General features: G+C 40.9%; 1 protein-coding gene across 7 annotated transcripts in view; it reads left to right on the forward strand.

Annotated features, from left to right (window-relative positions):
* KCNJ15 (potassium inwardly rectifying channel subfamily J member 15) overlaps positions 1–26,481 on the forward strand; it is a 60,404-nt gene extending 33,923 nt beyond the window's left edge. The window contains exons 1-3 of one of the 7 annotated variants that reach the window (XM_068144617.1): positions 2,503–2,887; positions 14,557–14,611; positions 24,362–26,481. In XM_068144617.1, coding sequence (XP_068000718.1) covers positions 24,378–25,508 — 1,131 coding nt within the window. In that variant the 5' untranslated portion in view covers positions 2,503–2,887; positions 14,557–14,611; positions 24,362–24,377 and the 3' untranslated portion in view covers positions 25,509–26,481. The other 6 variants (XM_068144614.1, XM_068144615.1, XM_068144613.1 and 3 more) reach the window with 6 other exon arrangements.
* The last annotated feature ends 612 nt before the right edge of the window (positions 26,482–27,093 follow it).

Consider the following 27,093-nt stretch of genomic DNA (forward strand, 5'->3'; position numbering starts at 1 on the left):
TAACTTTCCTGCCAGGGATTCTAGTTTTATTGCCTCTTTCTCTAATTTAACTCTATTCAGAGCCAAAAAGCCCTGAGCAAACCTTTTACCATCCTGGGATTTCCCAGTCATCTCTACTGATTGAAGAAGTTTGGATAAGTATTTCAACTTCTCTGGCCCTAATTTATGAAATCTTACCTGTGGTTGCTGTAAGGAGACAGGCTTATGAGTTTGAGAAACAATATGTGAGTTTACACATTTTGGAAGTTATGAACTAATAAATTAGTTTATTCTTCTGTCTCATCTCTGCAACAGTGTAGGAACAGTTCAGCACCACCTGGTCCCCAACAGGAAGTGATGTTTGTTTTGCTTGTAACAAAGGAGGAGTAGGAGCTGAGCACAGACTGCTATTGTATTGTATTGAAGTGACCCATAGTCTGTTCTTCCTCTCCTGGCCAGACATTCCTCTCACTCCTCTTGTAGGAGCTCTCAAATTCAGGTGACCTCAGGGTGAAGTGTCTCAGGTCACTAGACTGGCAGAAAAGTAATCCTGCAGGAGGGAATATAAATATGGCACTTTCTGTCTGTGTGTATAGCAAGCTGACAGGATTCATTGAGGTGGTCATACATGTGCAAGAGACGGTGCAAAGTTAAAGTAGAGAGAAAATGGGGAATGAGAAATTGGAACAATGCTTTGCACTGCTATGAGCCTCTCCATAGCTTCCTGAGAGAGAGATTTTGTAGTCATAATTTCCTGCTAACAGCTGTGATCACCTTTTTTTTTCCTCTGATAAATGAATTAATAGAAAACTGTGTTCAAACAAGAACATTTATATCTTAAATTCAATCATGCAAAGCTGGGGAATGCCTATACAACTTAAATTCTACCCTATACTCTGTCAATGTCTTCTGGAATGTTCTAGAGATTCACAGGAATTAAAAACTGAATTGTAGTGTATTTTTACAAAGTATGAAATACATCATTCAGAGCACATTCTCATATTATCCTCTCCCAACAGACCCTCACATTATAGCTGATTTCACCTCACAGGCCCTGTGTTACCATGGATGACGGTTTGGAAGATGTGTAAGATGAGCACACATTCAGTTATGATTTGGGCAGTTTCCCAAGCTTTGCAAGGAAAGAAAAAAAAGAGAAAAAGGAAGAAAAAAGGGAAGAAGAAAGGTGCAACTGAGCATTTTAATAATGTATGATTCAGTTACAACTAAGTATAATTTAACTGGATAGTGAAGAAGAAGAATTTCTAGCATAGGTGCTTCATCTCATGACATTGCAGAGGGGTCTGCAAATGGAAGAGCATATCTGAAAGCAGAAAAAGACATTTAAAAGCATTTATATATACACAATGAAAACTGATAGGAGTTCTTGCCATCTCCCTCATAGTAAATATAGAGAAAGAGATATCAGTGCAACAGGTTCATGGATTTGGAGAACAATCCAAGTCTTGTGAAATTCTTTAGTCTCTGGCAAACTGAAGAAAAAAAAAATCACATCTAACTGTTGCTCTTCTAAATGTAAAACAGCTGCTGCCTACTGGCACTGCTTGAATGCCTTCATACTTGACCACTTAAAGGCAGAATTCCAGCCTTTAGTTTCTTGTGTTGCATGTCACAACATTATTAATGTCTGATAATGGCATTGAAATGCCTGTTTATCAATGCTGCTGAGGAAAGGAGAAAGTTTGCCTTTGCTAATGTATTCTCTGTGAATCTGAAGTGGGCACAATTTTGTTAGTAAACCACACACCACATGTGTTGATTATGTTGGACCACAGGATGTCCCGGCAGGTGGTGCTGAGCTACAGGTGTATTGGTCTAGCTTGCTGAGATGTGTAGTTCATGGTAGCAGTGTTGCTGGGAATATGGGCACAGAAGAATGATACCCAAGGGCTATGACATTAGCATTTTTAGTGCTACACTGAGTTGCCTTTCACAGCTGCTGTTTTCACTCAGTTCTGGGAATCTTAACAAATACCAGAGTGGTACCAACAGTAGTGTGCAGGCTTCACAGATGGCAAATACACACACCTCTTCCTTGCTGTGTTCAAGGTACCTGACTTTCCTCAATTCAAATCAGCATGGTGCTTTTGCTTTGAGGAAACAAGAGCTGAAAGTCACTGAAGTAAACCCAGAATAAGTCATCAGAGGAGAAGTGTTGTGGCTAAACAGATTGGAAACTTTGGTGGTCAGGGATTTCATCTGCGTCCGTGGCTGCTACAGCTCAGTGTGTTACAACCATAGTATGAAATTATTTCAGATGAGTTTCAGCCTCCCTTTTGCCAACAGGAAAGCATTGACTTTTTGCTCTTCTTACACTTTTCTTAATATTATACAACCACTTGTAACCTTATTTATTTAGGCAAAAAGGCCTTTAAGGGACTTTGATCAGGCTGGCTAAAGTTTCTTCAAAGATTAACTGACGTTCTTTAGAAGTACATCAGTTTCCTCTTAAGCAGGTATTTGCTTACCACGTAACTGGGTGTTGAGTGCTATGTAGTTATAAAGTTTGCCGGGCTCAGCTGTAGATTTCCTTAAGACATACTGCTGACATCACTGAGTCTCCTCTCGGACTACTTTTTTTTCTCTCTCTGTCTTTCCCCCTCCCTCCTTCTCCTCCCTCCCTCCTTCCCTCCCTCCCTCTTTCTAGTTTCTTTATTCAGGTAATTCCAACTCAGACTTATTCCAACTTGTTTTTGACTGACAGTGAGGGAAGGGAAAGTCTCTGAGGGTTGTGTTTTGGTGATTTTTATTCTTTTTTTTATTTTTTTTTTTTAAACCCCTGCACTCATGCTTTGTTGAAAAGACATCCAACCTTTTGTAAAAAAGATTGTTTGACTTGTCATGACGATAACATCTAGTAAGGAATCTGAACGTTGCTCTTTTACAGGTAAGAGGTGTTTGTCAAAAATGCATACATGCTGAACAGTGCTTTGGAAACTGTGTGGAACTGAAAGCTGATGAGTACGTTCCCTTTCCTATCTTGCTGTTATTTTAGTGGTATAGGGGATTTATAAACTGTTTGTAGAAGAAAAATGTTTATATGATTATGCCTTTTTGTGAACTTTGAGATACAGGCAGTTTAGCGATGATAAAGTAAAAGCTGTCATGGTTTGGTCTTTCCACTGATGCAAGCAGTTGAATGCAGGGTTTGTAATGCATGTTGCTGATATTTCCATATGTTGAAGGGGGCAGATACTGAACCTATCTTTGTAAATGTTTACCTACCAAAGACTTGTTCTTATAGAAATACACATTGCTTTTTAGGATCAGTCAAATATTATTCTTTTTGAGGATGCAGAGATCAAATGTAATTTTCAATAGTGGAAAAACTTGCCTAGAATTTATTTAGCCCCTATTACCTATCCGTGTAAGAAAACTCTCCGTAAGTTTGACATGGTAGGTATAAAGAATATAAATATCCAGGTGGAGAACCTTATGCATTTTCTTCCAACTTTTGCATGTATCTTCATATTATTTATTTACAACAGCTTTGGCTTATCAGTCTGAGCCTGCAGTGCAAATTCCCATCTACTTCCATGTAGATAATTTTTCCCTCCCTTTTTGTTTTCACATAGGGGTGATGCAGTAAAGAGATTTACAGATAAATTCCTTTTTTTTCTCCATGACATTCTGGTTGTAAAAAGGAACAAAGCTGGCTCTCCTTTGTGAACCAGGACAACCTACATTACTTTTTAACTGACCTTGTTTCCTCACTTGGCTTTGACTGTGTACTTAGAGGTATTTCTAGGGTCTTTCTGATCACAGTGCCTGAGTATCTATCTGCCAAGTCTATTGTCAGCATTCTCCTGTGTTGTTACTTCATTCTTTTAAAATTGAGGGGGAAAGAGGGCAATTTGCTGTTACAGAAATTTATTTCCTTGGTTGTAAAATGTCACTATGCTCTCTGCACTCTCTAATAACCAGCTTATAGGAGGGGGAAGACAAGCCTGGAATGTTGCACAGTGCTGTTTGTCCGGTACAAACTGGCATTGCTTTTGTAAAGAACAATGTAGATGAGACCAAAAAACTCCCCAAGAATTTCATCCCAGTAAATAAGGCATGGCCTTCAGACAAAACCAGCAGCAGATGACTTGGGCTTCACTCTTCCAAAACACATACTATACTTCAGTCTTGTTACTTTTTATAGAATTTCAAGTTAAAACAAATAGGTTTTTTTTTAAATCCTGGCTTCTCATACAACAAAAGAAACAAGCCATCAATCCACAGCCCTGATTGGAGCTGAAATTTTTGTTTGTCCAGATTTTATTAGAGCAGTCTGGAACATCATTCCCTCCTTCTCTCCTGTTTCTCTGTCCTAAAACACATAGTTCACACGGACAGGCTGTATTCTGGGAACAGGTAGAGACCAAAGCTGTGATGTATCATATGGTACTTTCGTGAGGGGCCAATGAAAACAGAAGCTTAACTGGTTTCCATGCTGAACCTCAGAACATTCTGAAATTAATTTTGATTTACTTTATTCCAGGAACAACAAAGCAGATTATGGGATGACTTTTTGCTGTCGCTGTTGCTTAACGGAGGGGAAAATCTTTAGCCTATGAAAATCGTTAGCTTATTGGCTACACTGTGCATGTAAAAATTAGGCAAAAATATTGATTGGAGTATCAAACAGTTAAAATGATCCTCTTCAGTCCAAGCAAATTAACTAAATGTCAAATATATATGAAAGCTACCTTCGTGCTGAGCTCTTCTTAACCTCTTGGGATGAAAGAACATTCATGACTTGCTTGAATGAGTTACTACAGTCTCAAGAATTATCTTAGCAAGCAGTGTGTTTGTGTCATTAATCTGGTAAATACCTTGGCATTAAGCATGTGCATGGTCTTGGAGTAAACATGGCACAGCCAAAAAAGTAGCTCCATTGTACTGATTGTGCATGAATTGAAATGCCTGCTCCTTCCATACCTGTCTAGCTGTGAAAAATATGTGGAGAGCAGCCATAAACAGTGGGCACATTATTAACTGGGCTGGAGGAAGGAATAAAAAATGGTAAGTAAGAACCATAGCATCTTTCCCTCCTCCCAGACATGTGAAATCGTCTTTGTATGACTACCACGCTCTGAGGTTCATAGCAGGTTAGAGGTCATGGTCAGGCAAAAAAATGAGCAAGTAACAACATGAATGTTCCAAGTATTATCATCCTTTACTGGACAAAATAACTACTTGGACATAAAGTGGGGAGGTGTATATTTCATGCTAACGCATCTACAGTCATCTTACCCCACTGGGGTAAAAGGTGTTTAGCAAATTTTGTCTTTCAGCAGAGCCATTTGCAAACCTTGGGCTGCCTTTTATGAAAGGTTGAAATTGAACTGCTGGGACACAGGTTGGATTGAGCACGTATCTCAGGGAAGTACCAGGCTGTCATGCATTCCTCGTCTGCATGACACCCTTAAGGATACAGGGAAACCTTAGAAAGCTTTCAGTCACCTGGGCTTGCAAATGCCCTTGGCCTTCTTTCTAAGGACATCTGCACTGCTTTGCAGGTGTCTGTGGTGAGCATTTTATCATTTTGAGATAGGCATTTCATTACCTGCAAAGCCCCTGCCCTCTCTGAACTGTGTCTGCTGAGTTATGAGAGCCAGCTGCCTTTCTGTTGCCTCCCAGGAGGGCTTCTTGATCAAGAAATGTCATTTTGTTGGTTTTTTTTTCCTATTTGGTTCAAAGTAGCCACTGCAATTTGACCTTTAGGGCATGTAGCATTTTATCTGGCTTTTAAGGTGGAGGGGAGCTCTAAAGCTTGAGAACTGCAGCCAGGTGCCTTTTAAAAATCATACTTGACTCCTTTCTAGTTTGTTTTTCTCATAGAATTAGTCAGCTAGATTTTCCATGCTTAGAAAGTGTAGGTAAGCCACTTTCTCTTTGTAAATCAAAAGTGATAAAGTACAATAAGTTTTGACTGGAACAACAGTATGGCCTGATTAGATTAATTTAATCTCCATTGCTTTAACTGAGGTGATTCACTCTTGGTTAGATCATAGTTTGCAGGATACCTCTCTGGTTTTAGGTTACAGGCTTTTTCTTATCAACAATTAGCACTTCTGCGTTGAAGCTATGTAATAGAAATGTTTATCTCTTGAACAAATTACCACAATCTGTAACAAAGGAATATCTATACAAGTACATCTACTTAGATGACTCTAAAAGTCCACTGTTAGCACGTGATAAGAACAGGAAAACACATTATGATCAAAATTTCCCCTTTTCCTCACCAAAGTTACACAGCCTGATGAGAAATATCTAACAAAATAGAGGTTCACAACATTTTAACCAGTATATAAATTCTGATTTTTATAATTTTTTCCTAAATTTTTCTGACCTCATCCATAAAATATCTCCATAAGTGTCACCTTGTTTTCTGCTCAGTGATGATCCCACTCAAAGCCATCCTCTTCTGAACCCCCTTCCAGCCTCTCACTCAAGCAAACAGGCTTCAGTTTCCTGATGCCTTATCCGGAAATAATGTTTCCTGAATGTTTCCTTCCTCAAACACTTCAACACCAAACCTATCAACAGTTCCCTCTCTCCACAATGAATAGTCAATCTACAGCTCTGTGTACTGCAGCAATGGAGAACAGGGCCAAGGGAAGACAAAGAAAGATGAGCTTTTTGTGACTTTCAGAGCATTTGGGCAACGCTGGACTTCACTCACACACCAAAGGTACACGGACATATGGAAGGAGGTGTGTTTGAGTCATAAAGATTCATTTGGGTAGGTAAATGACAAGTGCAAAAATGCAAAAGCTTGGGATGAAAAAAAAAAAAGTCAAATAACTTTTAAGGCAACATCTTATTTTTTACCCTACTGAGTTTCATTACCTGGTATACTTGGTGACCTCACTGGTACCTAGTAGTTGGTCCTTTGACTGTTCCCAGCTTTTTACTTTTAGATCACATCTCCTCTTTCCCTTAGATTAAGCAGAATGCCAATTGTTGCAGTGGACTCTGTTTATGAGTTATAAATTAACACAGTGAACGTCAGCTCCTGGGTGCTGGCCTTCAAGGTGTCCGTTACCTGTTGCGAAACATTCTACATAAAAGGTGCTGAAAGCTGTCGTCAAGGCACAAAAAAAGAGTCAGACACTGAATGACCCGCAGTGTAAAATGCTGAACACAGCTCAGGCAGGTGTGGCAAAGCTGACAACACAGGTTTATCTATCTATAATGGACCAAAAAAAAGAAAAAGGTTCCAGGTCTGGCTCTCACTGTGTCTGTGGGAACAGTAGAGGCCAGAGCAGTTCTTCAGCTAGTGACATCACACAATGAGCTCCAAGCTGAGGACTGTTTATTTTCATCTGTAAGAGCAGATTTCAACAACCTTGATTCACAGAACTATGACATGCCAACACACTTGAGGCTGCAAGCCTCACTCCCTTTCCTTAGTAGAGGTAACATTATCGGTGCTTCAGCCCAAGTCTTGGTCCTTGATGTCCATTCCCACTGTGTTCTGCTGCTGCAGTTTAAATAAATAGATTTAAAAAACCCAAACCAAACATACCAATACAATCTGAAAAAAAAAAAAAACAGGCTAACAACGACAAAAAAAATGGCTAAAGATGTACTGAACCTCAAGTATAATTTTGGAACATAGATGGCTATTATTTAATGTTGATTTCTTTTTCTGTCAGCATAAAGTGACCAAAGCTTTGTCTTGATCATGACCCAGAATTCTATTAATTGATAGTAAACCTCTCTTTTCTATGTAAAGTCTCAGGTGACAAGAAGCATAAAATCTTATTCTAAGAACATGACTTATCATTTATGTGCAGAAATCCAAGAAAACACTTCGGTGGAGCAATCCCAGTGATATATCCTCCTGCTGTAGCTTGGTGTGGGGTTCTGTCTATGCAGATTTATTTCTGGTTTATAAGCTATGGAAAACATTACAGAGGGCATCATACCTTTGAATCCTACATTATTCTTTAGATCTTTGTAGTGGGTTGAAATTTCCCCCCTCCCAACATTAAAATTACCACAGTCTTATAAATAATGTTACTTAATAAAGAAAAATAGCTTTTGTTTCTGATCAATTTATATGACCTTAAGAAACTTGTTAAGCACTCAAGCTGTCACATAAAGACTGGTGGTGTTACAGAAGTCAATAACCTTTGCGTTCTCACTAGAAACACTGATTTAAGCATGTCGCTGATAATGCATCCTATGTGAACTCAAACATCAACACTGAAATCTGAAAAAATGAAAAAGCTGGGAGAAGGACCAGATCCTCATTCCCTGGCCTCAGAAGAAAACAATGATTAAAGTTTCAGAATTTACTGAAGTCCTAGACCTCCAGGTTCTATTAACAGAAATTAACTCTGATCTTCAGCTTTGCTCAGTTTAAGACAGTGCAGGCTACTGAATGGCTCTGGTTTAGTCTTTTTATCTCTTCTCACCGATTACTAGCTTCAACTTGCTGAATGGCAGGTTAGGTGTGGTGAAAAGCAGAAGCAGATTTGAGCTGCGCTGTGGAAAGGGGAACCTTTGAAAGAAGAAGTGGTAGCAAAGATGTGGGATGCAGGCTGCTCACAGGCAGGCCAGGATAAAACCATCATGGATAAGGAAGCTTTTCTCAGCACGAGCATGATGAATCCGTAGTTTGGTAAGGGGTCCTGGAAAAGGAGTGCCTCCAAGAAAACACATTTCTTGTTATGAATGCTGATACTGAGCACAGCCTATAATCAGAAGTTATTTCTCATCATGCTGTAGGTCCTCAATATGCTTTGCAGTCAGATCAACAAAGAAGAAAACTTTAGATCTGCTCTAAATTATTTCAGATCTAACAGTGAGGATCAATTCAACACAAAGGAGGAACTTGCTAGGTGAACACAATGATGAGCAGTTGTTTGTTGAGGTTGTAATGTGTCTCAAAACATATGTTTTCAGCATTTCTTTGGAAGGTGGTGAAAGGGGGAATTTCACATACGTCAAATAGGAAGCTATAGTGGAATAGCATAAGAAAAGTCTAGATCATGAAGCTGACAAGGAATAGCCATTGATGAAAAAGCGGAGTGAGGTGCCAACAAAGAGGAAAAGAAAGCAGAGCTATGGGGAGCAGGGTAGTAGCTATGGAAAGGTTTGGTTTTTAACTTTATGTGTATGAAGTAATGAAGGAGGTCTTTGCATTAATAAAGAGGAAAATTAGCAAAAAGGATCAAAATAGCAAAAAAGGAAATAAGTTTTTTCCCTAGAACTTTGAGCGATTTGGCCATGGAACTGTGAACTGTGAGCAAGAGGCACGTTGGGAAATGATTAATTAATATATAGAAATCCTGGAGTTGAAGAAAAGGTAGCTCATGGAGATGCTGTGACATCAAGCTGCCTGCAGACATGAAGTCTGAATCATATAGCAAGTGAAGCAGAGAAAGTGCTTTCGGAAAGGACACATCATTTTGGGAAAGACTGGGCTTGACAATGTGTCACCAGAGCAGTGAATGAAGGAGTTTTCTGCATTGCTCTAAGCTGCCATCTGATTGATGGAATTGCAGTCTCTGAGACTTTGAGCAATGACATGGACAGGCTGGGTCAATGGGCTGAGGACAATGGTATGAGATTCAATAAGACCATATGCAGGATCCTGCGCTTTGCCCAAAATAACCCCATGAAGTGCCACAGGCTGGGGGATGAGTGGCTGGAGAGGAACCCAGCTGAGAGGGACCTGGGAGTGCTGGTTAACAGCCAGCTGAACATGAGCCAGCAGTGTGCCCAGGTGGCACAGAAGGCAAATAGTATCCTGGGTTGTATCAGCAATGGTGTGGCCAGCAGGACTAGGGATGTAATTCTGCCCCTGTACTTGGCACTGGTAAGGCCTCAACCAAAGGTACTGTGTGCAGTTCTGGGCCCCTCACTTCAGGAAGGATATTGAGGTGGTGGAGTGGGACCAGAGGAGAGCGATGAGCCTGGTGTGGGGGCTAGAGGGAAAGTCATATGAGGAAAGGCTGAGGGAGCTGGAGTTGTTCCACCTGGAGAAGGGGAGACATAGAGGGGACCTTATCATTCTTTACATCTACCTGAAATGAAGTTGTAGTCAGGTGGGGGTCAGGCTCTTCTCCAGGGCTTGGTGTGAAGCTGTGTCAGGGGAGGCTTAGGTTAGATATTAGGAAGCACTTTCTCACAGTAAGCCTGATTAGGCACTGGAATGGACTGCCCAGGGAGGTGATGGAGTTGCCATCACTGGAGGTCTTTAAGAAAAGCTTGGATGTGGCACTTGGTGGCCATGGTTTAGCTAATGTCATGGTGTTAGGTCAGAGGCTGGACTTCATGATCTCAGAGGTCTTTTCCTGCTTCACTAATTCTGTGATTTTCCTAATCCTGCTTAGCTACTTTTTGCAACCACTTAAGCAATTGTCCACAAAATAAGAATTCTGTTCAACATCACTAAAATAGCACATAAACCAGCACTAAAATAACATACAAATGTCTGCTAGGTGTAGTTACACATTTCCCATCAAGTGCATGTTTTCAATGAAAATGGAGGCTTTATTAAATAAAATATTACAGGAAAACTACAGAGAGTTACATATAAAAAAGTTTTGGGTTTTTTTTTTCCACTGTAAGAATGATTTCTTGTGGGAGATGTAGTTGATTTTCTTGTATTCCGGTTATTCTTTGTGCCTTGGCATCTTGGCCACACTCTATTTCCACTGATGTAAGAAGCCTTACAACAAGGCGACAGAAAGCAATTTGGGGGATGGTGGTATTTTTTTGTCCTTATAAATCAGGCTGCTTGGAAAACATCAAAGTGGCTTCTGACATTCATGGCATGTGTAAAACTTACTAAAAACAAGGTAGAAGTTGCTGAATATTGTAGAATTTTATAAATAATTTTGAGGTAGCCTGAAAGTAGTCGGAAACTATTCCCAGCAGAGCGTGAACAATGTTCTATTTAGTTCAATTGCTTCACTGATCAAAGCTAGACTTTCCCAAGTTCCCAACTGTAAAAGATTGCAGAGCTTTTGCGACGGCATGGGATCATAAATGAATAGCCGTATAGATAAGATATGTGTACATAAACAAGCAAAATAACCTCCTTTGAGTATAAGGAAATGTAGTAACTTTGAAAAACAACATGAGCTTTTATTCCTGTTTGGGCACATCATCACTGCTTTTTTTTTTCCCCCCAGCCTCTTGTAGCATAGCATCAGAAAGCTTACACGGAGTTTCCCAAGAAACTCTAGGACAAAGGAAAATGACTAGCGAATCACACACTTATGTCCCCAGATCCCAACAGTGAGGCCAGGCATTGTTTCTGCTGTACTCTGAGAGGAACAGTAGCTCATTGCACAAGCTGCACTTGTCACGGGATCGTCCAGGAAGCTCATGTGGTCTTCACAGTTACAGAAGGCTGAGATATTTTTTTTTTTTAAGTCAAAAGTCTTATGGGCCAAAAATACATATATTTAGGTCAGATGAAAGATATAATACATTCATGTGAACAAGATGGATCAGCTTAGGCTGGAAAAATTCTGAAAAGCAATTTGAAAAGTTAAAAAAAAGGTAAAAAATGCTTTGACTTTGTGGAAGCAAGATGTTGCCATCTGTCGCTTCAAGAAATCCATTGTCCTTCAACTGATCTAAATTGGACACACACACACATATCTATACAATGCTAAAGCAAAAGGAAAGATTTTGGTTTGATTTCAACAAACAGCATCTTCAGTCCAGAATGACTTTTTTTCTATTTTATGAGAAAAGTTGAAACATTTTGGTTTGGTTTTTTTTTCTTTGTTTGTTTTGGTATTTTTGGTTTGGCAAAAAAAAAATAATTGAAAAAAACCATTGATGTGCACCAGTACGTTCATGCTGTTTCCTCCTTTTCAGAACCCACAGGTTCTGCAGCAGACTGAGGGGTCTGTGTCATGGAAATGGACAGAGTAATTTGAAAAAGAAATGAGTAAAGTAAATATTTTTTTCCTCCTCTAATTCCGTGGGAGTTTACCTGGAAGAGACACAATCCTGAGCTGTGTAGTCTCCCAGTCAAAAACTCAGGAAACAGCCATTTCTTAAAAATATTTCTTTTTAACTTATTCCATTTTTTGCAATATAAGAGTGACAATAAAGTTCTGTACAACGATAACACTTTGTTGATGGAAAGGGTAAATAATGAACCCAGCATATTTCTTCTCCATCCCCTCACAATGAAGGGATACAAAAACAGCCCACTTTTAAATCCACAGGCTTATTTCAGTGTAACTTGGCAGGTGAACAGAAGTTTCAGAAAGTACATTCCAAGAAGCTTCATGAAACTAGGTGTCTATGTAAGTCAGTGAGACTATTAATCCCTTTGCTGAGAGGAGGAAATCAAGGGGGACCAGTCTTAAGGAGAAATCAGAGAATCCTCACGGAGGTGAGTCTAATGTAAAAGGTTTTGCATGAAACTTGTATGTTGTTACAGCATGGGGTTCACCCTGGGCACACACTATCAGGAAAGAACAAGGTTCTGCTGGCTTGGGATCTCCTGTTATCCCATGAGCTACAACAGTAGCCCTTGTAGGAGAGATGGAAGGTGTGGGCAGGGGGAGTCCTGAAGCCTTCCATCAGCCAAGCTGCTGCAAATGACAAGAGGATACCTTTGCTCTCAGTTCACCACCTTCCACAAAGCTGCTCATGGCCTGAAATAGCCTATTAAAGGGAGCTTGGAATGACACAGCTGAAAAATATCCTTTCCTTTTAAAACTCCCCAATGTTTCTCAACATTAAGCTTTGATTTATTTTTTTTTTCTCCATTCCTCTCATAAAATATCAATGCATTAAAGTGTTGCTAAAGTACTTCACAGAAACAGAATGGAAAAAGTGACCAGCCAGCAGCTTACCCTACTTTCACCTTATAATTGTTAATTTTAAAAAGTCTTTAGAATTCCACAAATACAGCTCCAAGTCCCAAACAAACAGTGGAGTTTTGATCCCACGCACCTCCACCCACAGTCAGAAATAGAGTATTCCCATTGATGACACTGGGACACTCTTCCATTTCTATTCTGAAATAACAGGTATAACTAAATTCCTCTGAAGGCTTTTACCCCCTCCTTCTCTATGCTCTCTATCCCTTCCTCCCTGCAAAATGTGCAGAAGTAGAAAAAGGGCATTTTTCCATTCATTGCATAGAGAGTATGAAAGCTTGGCACACAAGTGAGCTATGTACTGGAATTTGGGTGGGTCTAGGAAAAAGCACAGACTTCAGTGGAAAACATATATGGGTGTGTGTGTATGTGTGAGAAAACAGCCTTTTAAACCCTAAATTAAACACATCCATGGACTGGTCAGGGAAAAGGGGGAGAAAAAAAAGAAAGTTGTCCTGAAATAAAATTCTTGGGCAGTACTGAAAATAAGCAACCCTACACCAATATGAAAGTGTCACTGGTATTTTTGATTTGTACCTGACCACTTCAAAGAGGTAGGTGAAAGGCCATGGTTTATATACCAGTGCAGTATTTTAATGGTTTGTAGGATCTCCATGATCATTTCTGTTCCTCTGGGAGCTGTGGCCACCCACTATGAGGCTGGTGAGGAGGCAACATTTGGCTGGGGATAGTAGCAGGGCTGAAACAGGAATGGGGCCAGAAATGGAGATGGGGATAGGGACAGGGTGCATGAGCCTTAGGATGACACCAATAGCATCCCAAGGACTGTGTTGTGGCAGTTTGGACAGGGCTTTGGCAAAGCCCAGGGGGAGACTTTGCTGGAAGAGGATATTGTTGCAAGACCATAGCCACAGATTGTGCTTACAGGTCATCGTGGATGTGTCTGAGACTGATTGGGAGAATTCTTTTGAGTCATGATCTAAAGACTTTCTTAAGGGTAATTATGGTATGAAGGGAAACACGTAAAAGAAGATGCATTCACAAATGACTCTAGATGCAACAAAATCTCCCACATCACTACTCTGTATTTGCCACTGCTTGTGCTTTACAGACTAAGCAAGGCATCATTTATGAAACACTCATACCATGCAGCAATGTTTTAAATAGTGAAAGTGAACCTATGGTTTCTATGTAAGTGCATATGTTTGCTTGTGAAAAAAAATGTATCCTGATTTTATTGGATACCATTTAATTTTCTTTCCAGCATTTAAAAGTTTAAATGGTTTGGTTTTGTTAAATAGCTACCAAATATTTGTTTGAGATCAAGTAGAACTTGCTGTCTGTTAATCAGATCTGGACAATCAAGGGAAATGGGTGCTTTCCTGGGCAACTGATGCCCTAAGCCTCAAATCCAACATTGGACACTGGGTCCCAGTACCAGCTCTGTCTCACTCCGATGAGGAGGAGCATCAGCAGTTTGAAATTTTTGTAGTGAAGAGAAAATGAGGTAGGAATGAATGTTTTTGAAGCTGTTGTGTTCCTCAAAGGGAATGCTGGCCATGCTTACTCTGTAATTCTTAATAAAGTAATTATCAAAACAATAAGTAATCTACATGTGTCTCTGCTGTGCCAGTAGTACCATTCGTGTTTTGCCTGAGGAAGACATCCAATCTAAAAATCATTATGTTTAGGTGAGGGAAGTGGATACTTCATCTCACAGGCTGTATTTTACTTGCAGGAAAGAGGAGTCACTTCTTGAAAACATTTTCCACACTATGAACTTGTTCACACAGGTAGGGCAATTCTTCATAACCAAATAACTTGCTGAGAAAATCAGCTTGTAACAAGTTTTAAGATGAAACTATGACAAATCTGTCATTCATTCTTGGAAATGTGCTTTGTAGTATCACAAAAATGAGAAGGCCAAATTCTCTGGTATGCCCTGGCCATCCAGGGGAGACATAAGTTTGGCTCAATTAACAGATTACCCTGCATATAGTGTTGCTCTACCTAGACCAGACAGCACGAAGCAGCTGCACCTTAAAAGAGACCCAGGCAGTGTCACAGAGGAAAAGCTTCTCTACTGTAACAGGGTCCATCTTCCTGCTGGGTAAGGGTGTGCAATTTCACCTGTTAGATTTGGTTCTGTGTATGTTAGACCCTAGAGGAGCAAAAGGTTGCCAATATGCAGACTTTTGAATAAAATGTCTTTTCCCCCTGTCAGTTCCTTTGCCTTTTGAAGACCTACCATTATTTTCAATACTCTTAAGGTTTTTCCATACTTTAAAAATCATAGGCATTTTCCTGTCGGTGGAAAATTCTTTTCACAGGCTTGTATTTCTGTCTGAGATTTACTGACTGCATAGAGGTGGAAAATTACAAACATGTTTATTTTGGCAGTGTTTGCGAATGTGTACATACAGTAGGATATTTGTGGGCTGCTAAGGTCATTTTTTGCACCAACATAATATCTTGTGGTAAGGACTGAAGGAGTGCTCTGATTTATGGGAAATGCAGCTTTCATATGGAGAGAACACGTTAAAAAATCTGCCACAACAGAAGCCTGACACTCTGCAGGGAGCCTCACTTCACAGCCACACCTACACTGAGCTCTTGGAGCTTTGGTGTGTAATGACTAATTAAAAAACAAAACCTAACTTGACTGGGATGGAGTGCATGCATCATACAGTGAACTGGCATGTCAAACAGCAATTAAAAAGAGAGCAACTGGATGTATTTATACAGTACAGCTGACACACAGGTAGGAGCTGATGTTCCTGCTCATCAGGGAGAGAAAAAGCTGGTGCTGGGACCTGGTGTCCAATGTTGGATTTGAGGCTTAGGACATCAGCTGCCCAAGAAAGCAGAGAGGCACAAACTGCTCTGAAGTATTTGAAATATCCCACTGCTGCCTGATAAATCTCTTACATATCTCAGCTGGTAGATGAGAAACAGGGAGAAATGTGGCCCTGGGGAAGGCAGACTACAGGCATTTTAGCCAGCTTTTGTGAACAATCAGCAAAGTGCTAACTTTTCTTCTTGCCACTTGCATAACTTGGCACATTACTAGTCTTTTTCAGCCACCTGCTAACAATTTAAATTAAAAATCTCTAGTAAATGTCTGGTTTGGGTTTTGTTTGTTTGTTTTAAATTAAGCCAGATTTTTATTAGATCAAGAAATTAATGTGGAAAACGAACAAACAAGAAAAGAAACGAGTCAAGCTTTTTGTCCCACTAATTCTTCTTCAGGTCTGAAACCAAAGGAGCAAATTCCAAACCTACTGCGCACTGTCATATCAGCTGCTCTGAGTTTAACTTTATTATTATGGCTATTATTCAGTGGTAGAATAGGTATCTGCCAGCTCGTGAAGTGATAGCTGAGGAAGGTTAAAACAAGGTGCGGTCCTTTACCTGCTGTGAACAAAGGGAAAACAAGGACACATCCAACTTATGGTGGTAAGCAGGGAACAACAGTCCCATCACATTTACACAGCAGCCCAGTCCAGTATGTCTGTGCTCCTAACTGACCTGGGAAGGGATTCCTGTCCCTACAAACTTTGTCAGACTTAACCATCTGCATAGTAGGTGGGTTCAGACTCATTATTTTCGAGGCTGTTATAAAAGCCACCATCATGTAAGTAAAACACTGAAGGAAACAGAGTGTTAGTTGTGTACAGAAATATGAAACTCTCTGGGCACATGCTCTCACGTGGTCACATTATAGCCAGGTGTTTTTCCCCAGATAGCATATAAATAAGTATAAGGAGAGGTAACACATGCCTCTGAGCAAACAATTCAACTACCTTGAGCCTTAGCTTTGAAATTAGAGAAAGCAGCAGCACAGCCTCACTGGGTGCTTTTGCCCAGCCAGTGCTCTCCTGGGAGCTGTGCTCCAGTGAGGTGGCCTCTCCTCATTCCAGGGTAAGGAAGACAGTGGGATTTGTGGGAAAATAGCTCTCACAGCAGATGGAGCAGCTCCTTGGCAAAGGGACTGTTCCCAAAAAAGGAATTAAGTACTTAAATAGGACTTAGGTAGGCCTTAGTTGACTAAGTGGAAAAGTATTTTGCAGAAAATCCCTGCCCAGCTTCTGATTTGTGCTGGAAGTATTCAATGTGTACAGGTGTCTACACTTCTGACTTTCATTTTATTGGAGTGCCCAACAGCTCTCCGTTTGGGCATGCCACAAACCACCCTATAAGACACCAAATGGATTAGCTTATCTTGTGTCTAAGCAAAAAGAGCCAGAAATGAGGCATTCCTTGGCTTGTCTTCAACATTTTCCCAGCATACCTCCTCTACTTCTCCACCTCCCTCCTGCATAGCAAGGCTCTCTGAACTGTGTACTTGCTGCCACTTGTGTTCTGAAATCTGACTATGGAAGAAGATAGAGGTGAGACTACCCCCTGCAAGGTCTTTCACTGATAAGGAACTGGAGGGACAGGAAGGGGAGACTCTGCACTTCATGATGCGTCTGTATCACTGTACAGATGAGGATATATAAGACAGAAAACAAGAAGGCATCAATTTTAGTCCATGGTGAAGCTGTTAGGGTGCTCAGCAGGCCATAGAGGGTATGAGCTTCAGCCTCTGCACCAATAATTATGTGTTTGCACTCTGGGTATCTGGAGGAAAAGACACCAGAACTATGTTAACATGGATGCAGAAACATCCCGAAACATTTTCTTGGCTTTGATTTTGGAAATGGTTATTGTATTTGGACTGACACATTAAGTAAATGAGCAAAAATGTGTGTTCACTTGTGACCAGTCTTGAGAAGAACCTCAACCCAAAGGATTGAAGCCTTGTGAAATTTGAAACCACTGCAGAGTCATATAATGAAAAGATCATGAATAAGTGCTCTGAACCTACAGTGAGATACTTGCAGAACATACAACAGTATTCAGTCCTGTGAGAAACAGTTCCCCTGCCACAGTTACATGCTTCTCTGGGGGTATTATGAGCACAATTAATTTGGATCTTGTGATTCACAGAGAGTGAGAATGAGGAGAGGACTGGGATACTACACAAAATGGGGAGAAACAGGATAATGAGAGATACCCTTATGGAAAAGAGAAATAGCTCAAGGACAAAGAAGGACAGGATGTGGCTACTGAAAGTTCCCAAAGACATCCTAGGAGGGAAAAGTGAAGAAACAGCAGCAGTGAGTGCAAAGCAGTGGGCATTAAGCTAATGTTGATTGGAATAGGACATCACTCACTTCCTCCTTTAGCTCAGCTTCTTCTCTGTTGGTCTGATGAGATGTTTGCCTGTGTCAGAGGCTTACTGTAGAGGGGTCACTAATGTTCCTACAGAAGGTCAAAGATGTAAATGAAAGCAGAAGTACAGGGTATGAATTTGGTAAGCATAATGCAACAAAAATGTCTCTTTCAGCTTTGCAGCATAGTTCTGCCACCCAGCTACCCAGAAATGAAAGGACAAGCTCTCAGGAGTCTGTTTAGACTTGCCCATGTAGAAAAAGAGAGGTAAGGTTTCACAGCAAGAATGAGGAAGGGGTAAGTGGGTGGGAAAAGCATCACAGCAGAGGCAGGTCTTAAATTCTTAGCTGTGATAGTGAAGTATTTGAAACTGAAAAGAGTACGAAGCTACAGTACACAAGCAAGAAGGACATGCAGAAGATTGAATGTTGCACTGCTGAAGAAAAGCCATTTGTGAAAATAAAACAGCAGAACAGATTTCTGGGGAACCTTTCTCTCTTTTCCAGTAGCATTGTATAAATTGTATTACTGAACACAAAAAGGAGAGGTTTAGAACCTGATCAGTTTACTAACTTCTTTTTGAAAGAAGACTTTGATGTACCTGAAGTTTTGTGGACTGAAGGCTCTGCACAGTTAAGTCCTCTGTTCATCTGCAAAGTCCAGGGCAGAGCCTGGAAGGCATTTTTTTGGAAGGATGGATGGCTGACTTGCAGTGTACCAACTGTTCATACACTAGTGGTATGTCCTTTTTCTCCTGTTGGAGGCTTGACCCAGAGACCTGTGAAATCACTGGCAGCTTCTCTATCAACCTCTGCTTTCTCTCTGCCTGCTTAGTTGTTTTCCTATTTCCTTGCACCATTGTAGTTTCCAGGGCTCATCTATGTAAATTAATAGTTATTGTAAAGCCTTACTTTCAGCCCCTGTAAAGAACAAGATTCTTGTCTGAATCTCTCACAGAAAAAATGCACCATGAGATTCTACAGCTTTAATTCACCTTCCATAACCAGATGTCAGGCAGGGAATCTAGGAAAGACAAAGATGGATTTGGGTTCTCTTCTCAGTCATTTCTGAACCCTTCAGGCACTAGCTCACCTATAGACCATGCAAGGTGGCTACTTTCATCCATTCCTGGGTGCCCAAGCCTGGGGAGAGCCACCATTCACAAGGCCGACCTACAGTGATGGGTGGCATGGGAGCTAAAGTTGCAGTTTTGGGAACTGATTTTGATCTGAGGGGGTTTATATAGTTCTATTGGCTCAGTCCTTTTGTGAAAGAAAATCAAAAGGTGGTAATTTATTTTTTGAAGGCAACATCTTCCACAATAGGACAAACTATCAGCCTGCCTATCACCGCTCTCAACACTGACCTGTCCTAGCGCTGCAGGACTCTTTGATGAAGTCCAAGGTTGCAGTGTCAAATTGCATGACTACATGCTGGAGTTGGTGGTGGAGATGAAGCATCCTTTAGCAACACTTTCCTCCCTTTGCAATTGCTTCCCTCCATCTCTTCTCTCTTCTTATGCATTCCATAACTCAGCTACAGAGAAGGATTTCATTGCTTGACAATTGTGCAGCATAACCTGATACATAGCCCAGAGGGGGGAGGGTGCTCATGCTAGGCAGAACACTAAGAATTTAGGAGGAACTTTTATAACCTACTGAACCACATTTGACCTAGGAAAGATCTAAAGATTGTGTGCTTCTTTTCAATGTTTTCTTTCCTGACCACTGCCTTTTTGTTTTTTTGGGTTTTTTTTTAATGCCAAGCCTGTTAATGGTTTATGCTTGATCAAAAACCAGTTCAAGTTTCCCCCCTGTACCAGACTGGCAGTGATTCATGTGTGAGGATTTGCTCAAGTGGAAAAGCATATGTGATTTGAAAAAAAAGGCAAGCAGCTGAAGCCATTTGAACAAGTCATGCTCCTGTACACTTTCAATCAGTTGTGTCTGCCAAAAGAGATCTTGCACAAGCAAATCTGGATTCATGCAACAGGAACATTTCTGCATGTATGCAAGCTGGCTTCAATGTCTTGATAATGTAGTCTCTGGAAGCAATGTTAATGTGCTTGTCATATCCCTGGCTGCTGGAATTACCTTAATATCAAGGTATTCATCGTTGGTGGTTTGGTATGTAGCTCCATGTTTTATTGACTTTGTCTGCACTAAACTTCCTTATGACTATGTGCTCCCATGGGGAATTTCCTTCGGCTGTTCTAAAGGGCTGGTGAGAAAAGGAGGCAATTCTCAGGACATTAGAGGGCTAGACAGGTCTGAAACTTTTTTTTCCCCTCTTAAAGTATCTGTTTCCTTAACTGTAATTCAGTTCACTTTTATTTGAAGCTACAATTTGAGTAGTTGTTTTGGTTCTGCTTTTGGTTTTGTGTTTGGTGTGTGTGTGTGTGTGTTTTGGTTTGATTTGGGGTTTTGTTGGCTTGTTTGTTCTTTGGGGTTTTGTTTGCTTGTTTGTTCTTTGGGGTTTTGTTTAGTTTTTCAGTAATAAGGAATACACTATCAGTGTAAAATCTGTTAGCCAGTGGACAGTAGGCATTCTTTTAATTTAAAAATGTATGGTTTTTCAGGCTCATTTGTTTATATTAACTTACTGTGTTAGATGTGCTTTCTGATTTAGAGGGAAAGGAGTAGAAACCAAGCAAAGCAAAATCTTTCATTTGAGGAATAGGCAATGGTTATCAGGGTGTAGAATATCTGAGGTGCCTATATAGATGGGAAATAGTAATGCAAGTGTTAAAACATTGGACTTCATATATACAGACACTCATGAAACATTTACTGTGGGATATTGTACCGGTCACCTCATTCAGGAAGTGGTGGGGAAGTGAAGGGCAGGAGAGAACCCTCCTCTGAAGCCTGGTTTTGTTTCATTGTTTCATCAGTTTCTTTCCCCAGATGACTGCTGCTGCCTGCAGACAGGGATAAGGGAGGGAAAGAAAGGCAGTGCTGCTGCAAGGTGGTTTGGCCGATCGTCTCTTCGCGTATCATTGTGGCAGACAGGAGAAGTATTTCTGTAGGGAAAGGAAAATCAAGATGAATTTCTCTGGAGAGGAAAAGACCACTAGAGGAATTCAAGATCATACAGGAAAAAGTGATACCAGAGGGAAAAAATAGGATGCAAATCAACACAGCAAATACCCTACCACCTAAAAAGAAGCACCATAAATTGTCTGGGATCCATTTTAGGAATTCACTGTATAGCTGAGTAACTTGGTCACATGCAGAAATACAAATCAAAGGAGAACACAACAGATGGCAAGGCTGTTCTGACACCACCTCTTTATCCATAGTGGACTCCAAAACTTAACAACTCTGCCAAACTGACCTAACACTGGAGATCAATTTTACACATGGGGACAGTAGAGAGGCACAGTGAGAAATACCTTTGGTTGTGAGTTAAAACACAGTCTGGAGGGTGCCAAACATTGCCTAGTACTGCAGCAAATCTTTACTTCTCAGGTTAAAGCTGAAATGGCAAATTTTGCAGTTGTCTGTATGTTGGTGTAGCCCAGAGAAGATATTGAGCCTTGCAAGTACCTTCCTATCTCCCATCTTGTAGAGGAAACTCTACAACTACAGCATTTTGGTGTCTGTGATGTTAGGTGTCTTCCACTAGGTCTGGAAATGTGACAGGCTATGTCAGGATTTTCTTCATTCAGGGCTCTTGGACAGGAAGCAATGTATTTCAGGGCAGACAAGAGGCAGGGGCAGGAACTCTCAATAGGCTGAAACTGTTTGTGGGCTGAAACTGTGGACCTGGCTCATTCTGCAGACGAATGGCACAGTGTATGCATACCAAGCCTGGCACACAAAGAAAGTAGCAGGGCTACCGTGAATGTGGGGCAGAGCTGCTGTGCAGAGTATACCCAGTGTATCCCAAACATGCCAGATTTATTACACCTATGTCGACCACTTATGCAGAAAACAGCGTTTCTTGGGCATGGTAGAGCCATGCTGAGTGTGGTGTGCCAAGTGTCCACATGCCCTTCTCCTTGGCCTACCCCTGACCCTGACCAGGTTAAGTCTGCTTTTCCCTGAGCCCATGAGCCCTGTCCCTGCTCCATCAGCTCAAGCTCACTAGCTGGAGCACCGAGGAAAGAAGATGGAGCCTTGTCTGGCTCCATCCTTGTGGCCTCCAGCGGAGAAGTAGTCAACAGCCTTGGGTAGCCCTTTTCAGGAGCAGGCATCCAGGTAGGCTAAGCAGGGTGACGGGAAGGTAGCAGGATGTGTCCCCAGCACTAGACTGAAGAGGCCAACTAGCTCCTTGCCCGGCAATTTGTGCAGGGGAATTAGCTTTGACGACATAATTTTTATGCCTGGAACTAATGAGTAGGGGAAAGTGCACTTGAGAGGAAGATGTGTTATTTGGGGACAGATTTTTGAACGCATATTATATCCATGGATAATCCAGGGCGAGGCTTGGTGTAAGGAATGGAGCCCCTTGGCTAAGCAGTATGTATTTTCCTAAAGGATTTCCCATTAAAGGTTGCAAGTATCCACCATGCGCTGACAGCAGTGCTTGATTTTGTGTTTGCCTAAAGAGCAGTTGCATGCATGCTCCTTCCCACCCCTAATCTTTCCAGTCCTCTCCCTCCCCCCTCTCCCACCCCCCTCCCCCCCCCCATTTCCTCCCGTTGTTCTTTTTCAGATGCTTGAAGAGTTTTTTCCTGTTTATTATCCGGACATGCTGCACACTGTGTGTTGATTCGACTGTCACATAAGGAATCTCTTACTGGGATCACTGATGCATTCCTTTCTTGTATATATATATATATTTATGTATATAAACAAACATATAAGTACATATATAAATATATATAAATACACACATGCATACATACATATATATATAAAAGTGATCATGGCTCTTAGGCTATGCAAGAGAAATGCTGGAGACTAAATCACATTTTGAACGAGCTACAGGTCTTCATGGCATTTAAGTTTAATTAACCTTTCCCAGAAAATCTGAAGCAGTGTGATGGGCATAGTCATAAACAAAAATTGTCCTTAATTGAACAGGAAAGGTTCTTCAGTGAGCAACTCTGCTGATGTCCTGGACTGGCACATGTGTGTACCACAAATATATCTTGTACTTCCTGTAAAATTCTTTTAAGTTGCTGTAAGGAAGATTTTTTTTTTCCAGTGGCTCACAAAAACGAATCACTTACTTAAGGCTCTTTTTGAGGAAAACAATGGAACAAAACAATGCTTTCTGTACGACCTGCCAAAGCACAAAGGATGCATGGGATGTTTTTTTACTTTGTTGTTTTTGTCAGCAGGAAGTTTTGTTGTTGGAAACGACTATAACATGCACTGTCCTTGCTCTACGTAATCACTGTCTGGTCCTGCAAGCCGGCTCTTGTTACTTGCCTCATCAAACTGGCACAGGCACCGTTCTGCTTCACTCTCTGGGCTTTATTCAGTCCTGAGTGTCCGCACACTTACTCTCCATCCGGACTGATGCACAGTAAACAAACTTCAGGAGTCGGGTGGTCCAATGATTGCTGGGTTTGCGCAGGTCAGGGCCCATGGCTAGAATGCTGACTTCGTGAATTGCCTCCTGGGTTGTTTTTTTTTTTGCCTTAGACGACTTAAAATCGGAGTGCTGCACAGTGTAAACAGCTTCGAAGTTTCTTCAGGTGTAAATATTCCTTTCCAAAACTTGACTTGCATGTGTTCAGATCTGCTTTCTTTCCCTCTAGTTTAGTTGTAGGTTTGCAACAAAGAGGCAGATCCAACTGAGTAAATCACTTGTGGAAGTTAATTGTTCCCAGTGAAAGCTAGTCTGGCTCATTTTGCCTCCGTCGCAGGAAGAGACAGAGGTGGTGTGCTGGATCTGCGTTCTAAACCAAGCACTGAAGCGACTTTAATTCTGGTCAGATGTCTCTCTTCAGGGCATTAAAGAAAACCTGCTCAGTAATCAAAAAGAGCCTCTTCTCTAAAGAAACGTAAGGAAAAAAATATTTAATTCATTTTACAGAAATAAAGCACTAATATAGAATTTCAGCTGTGTCAAATTTCTTTTCCAGGCTACCATAAAAGAAACCTACTTCTTCATATTTGGCAGTCAGAAAAATTGAAGAATAATTTTCTTTTTCTTTTTCTTTTTTTTTTTCCTGGAAAAGGGAATACCAAATTATTTCTAATGTCAGATACTGTGTGATGGTAACTTCATGTGCCAACTGTTTTTATTCACTGCTGCTGTGTTTAGATTATGTTTGTGCCTTCTTTCCATCAACATTTTCAAATGTTCTTCAGAATCAGTTATGTGCTTTGATTTCACAAAGTAATGGTGTTCTTTTCTTCTCTCCTTAGGACCGAAGCAGTGAGAATGGAAACCACAAAGATTAATATGTCCCGTGTCCCGCTGGTGAATGGAGGCATCGATGCTGCCACACTCAAGGCACACAAGCCCCGCGTGATGTCCAAAAGCGGTCACAGCAACGTGCGGATAGACAAAGTCGATGGCATTTATCTACTCTATCTTCAAGATTTGTGGACTACAGTTATAGACATGAAGTGGAGGTACAAACTCACCTTATTTGCTGCTACTTTTGTTATGACCTGGTTCCTCTTTGGAGTTATCTACTACGCCATTGCATTCCTTCATGGTGACTTAGAAATAAACAAGTTCGCTCCAAAGCGTGAGCCATGTGTCAAGAATGTAGACTCTCTGACTGGTGCATTTCTCTTCTCCCTGGAGTCACAGACAACTATTGGTTATGGATTTCGTTTCATTACAGAGGAGTGTCCTCATGCCATTTTCCTACTTGTGGCCCAACTGGTTATTACCACCTTGATTGAAATCTTCATCACAGGTACCTTTCTGGCCAAAATAGCAAGACCTAAAAAAAGGGCAGAAACCATTAAATTCAGCCACTGTGCTGTCATTACTAAACACAATGGAGAACTTTGCCTGGTGATTAGAGTAGCAAATATGAGGAAGAGTCTTCTGATACAGTGTCAGCTGTCTGGGAAGCTTCTTCAGACGTATGAAACCAAAGAAGGGGAACGGATCCTGCTGAATCAGGCCAGTGTCAAGTTCAATGTTGACTCCTCTTCAGAGAGTCCATTCCTCATTTTGCCTTTAACCTTCTACCATATTTTGGATGAAAGCAGCCCTTTAAGAGATCTCACACCTCAAAATCTCAAGGAGAAGGACTTTGAGCTTGTGGTGCTCCTGAATGCCACAGTGGAGTCCACCAGTGCTGTCTGCCAAAGCAGGACTTCCTACATCCCTGAGGAGATCCACTGGGGCTATGAGTTTGTGCCTGTGGTTTCTCTCTCTCCAAATGGAAAGTATGTTGCAGATTTCAGTCAGTTTGAGAAGATTAGGAGAAGCACAGATTCCACTTTTTATAGTATGGATTCTGAAAAACAAAAACTAGAGGAGAAATACAGGCAGGAGGATCAAAGAGAGAGGGAACTGAGAACGATGTTGTTACATCAGAGCAATGTTTGATTGAATGGACAAACTATTTTGATTAATCTTTTTTGCAAACTGAAAAAAATATACTTTCTGTGCTATATAACTGCTATGAAACCAGCAGTGAAGTGCTTTTCAGCAAATAGCTTTGGTGTATAGTAAGCCTACCCCTTTGTTTGTCTGATTTGTTAATCAAGTTATTTTGTAATTAGGCAGGATTTCTTTGTTCATGATCGTGACTTAGCAGAGTTGAATCTGTATTAAGTTTCTGCCTTATACCACCACTAAAGCAGACACATCAGTTTCTATTTGGAAAGTGAAACTGAATGCACTGTGCTGATTGCTTCAAATATTTATTTTGTATGGTTTTACTGTGAACATGTATTTGCAGAGACAGCACAGAGTACTACTAGAAGAAGAATATATGCTCTTTTAAAATATGTATATTTAAAATGGATATTCTTGTGCCAGGTACTGCCTTCACAGGGATTCCTGGCACTGACAGTAACCTGGATGGAGAGACAAACGGTTGGATGTGGGAAGAGCCAGCAGGGAAGTGATAAACTCCTTTTTAAATCTTGAAGTATGACAAAGGAGTCACGCTGGGTGGTGAGGAAGGGAGCTTGCTGTCTCTTCTACTCGGAGCTTGATTCATGATCACTCACTTTTTAAACTTTATTAACGTCTGATTTATATATGATAGCAAAAGAGAGGAAGCAAGTGCAAGATACAGAGAATCATAACAATGATCAGCTAAGGCTGAAACTGGCTTTGAGACACCAGGGTTTTATCCAATGTAAATAGTTTGTAATATCAGTATAACGATCCGTTTCTACAGATTGCTTGCTTTGCTCTGGACGGTATTTAATTTTGGTTTAAAGAAAGCTGTGTAATATCTGTAGACATTATTTACTTCTTCTGGCAACCATAAAGGACATGCATTCCTTTCATCCATTTCATTTTTGGTCTGTTGAAACCATTCCACTAATAAAGGAATTTAATTTCAGTAGCTCCTGATCTCTTCGTGACACGGGGAGAGGGTGTGGCCACGGAGATGCTGAAAGAGCCAAGCTGCATCCAGCAGACAACCCAGGGACTGAGCAGATCACTGAAGTGGACAGATTATGAATGGGAAACCAGGTAGCAGAGATCACATAGCACATCACCTATACGTAGGTCAGCTTTTTAATGGCACTTAAATGTTTGTTTTTTTTTCTCGCATGTCAGTTTGGAAGATTTCTAAGTGTTTTGCTCTTCTAAAGCTTTGGCAAGGAAAATCTGTATTAAATATGAATTTTGGGTCTGTGGTCCAGGTCTTGGTCTGAGAGCCACCAAGGTGTGCAGTGATGAAAAGACTTTTGGCATCATTACACTTACTGTTACTGGTCTTAGCTTCCTGGCACCGTGTAGCCTGATGGAATGCAGTCCTGAAGTCTGTCATACTATATTCTATACAATAAATAAATCTGGCTTAGTCCCTAAAGAGATGCCCATGGCACCAAGAATGAATGCCAAGAAGAAAGGAGATCATACTGGGGGAGGGGGTGGTAAGTGGCAGCATGAGAGGCTTTAAACTGTTCACTTATATAAATGGTTAGTTCTTCTGTGAGTTAAGTCAGAC

Source organism: Melanerpes formicivorus, unplaced genomic scaffold, assembly GCF_026170545.1.
Source record: "Melanerpes formicivorus ecotype bairdi unplaced genomic scaffold, bMelFor1.0.p_v2 SCAF_11, whole genome shotgun sequence".
Taxonomy (NCBI): domain Eukaryota; kingdom Metazoa; phylum Chordata; class Aves; order Piciformes; family Picidae; genus Melanerpes; species Melanerpes formicivorus.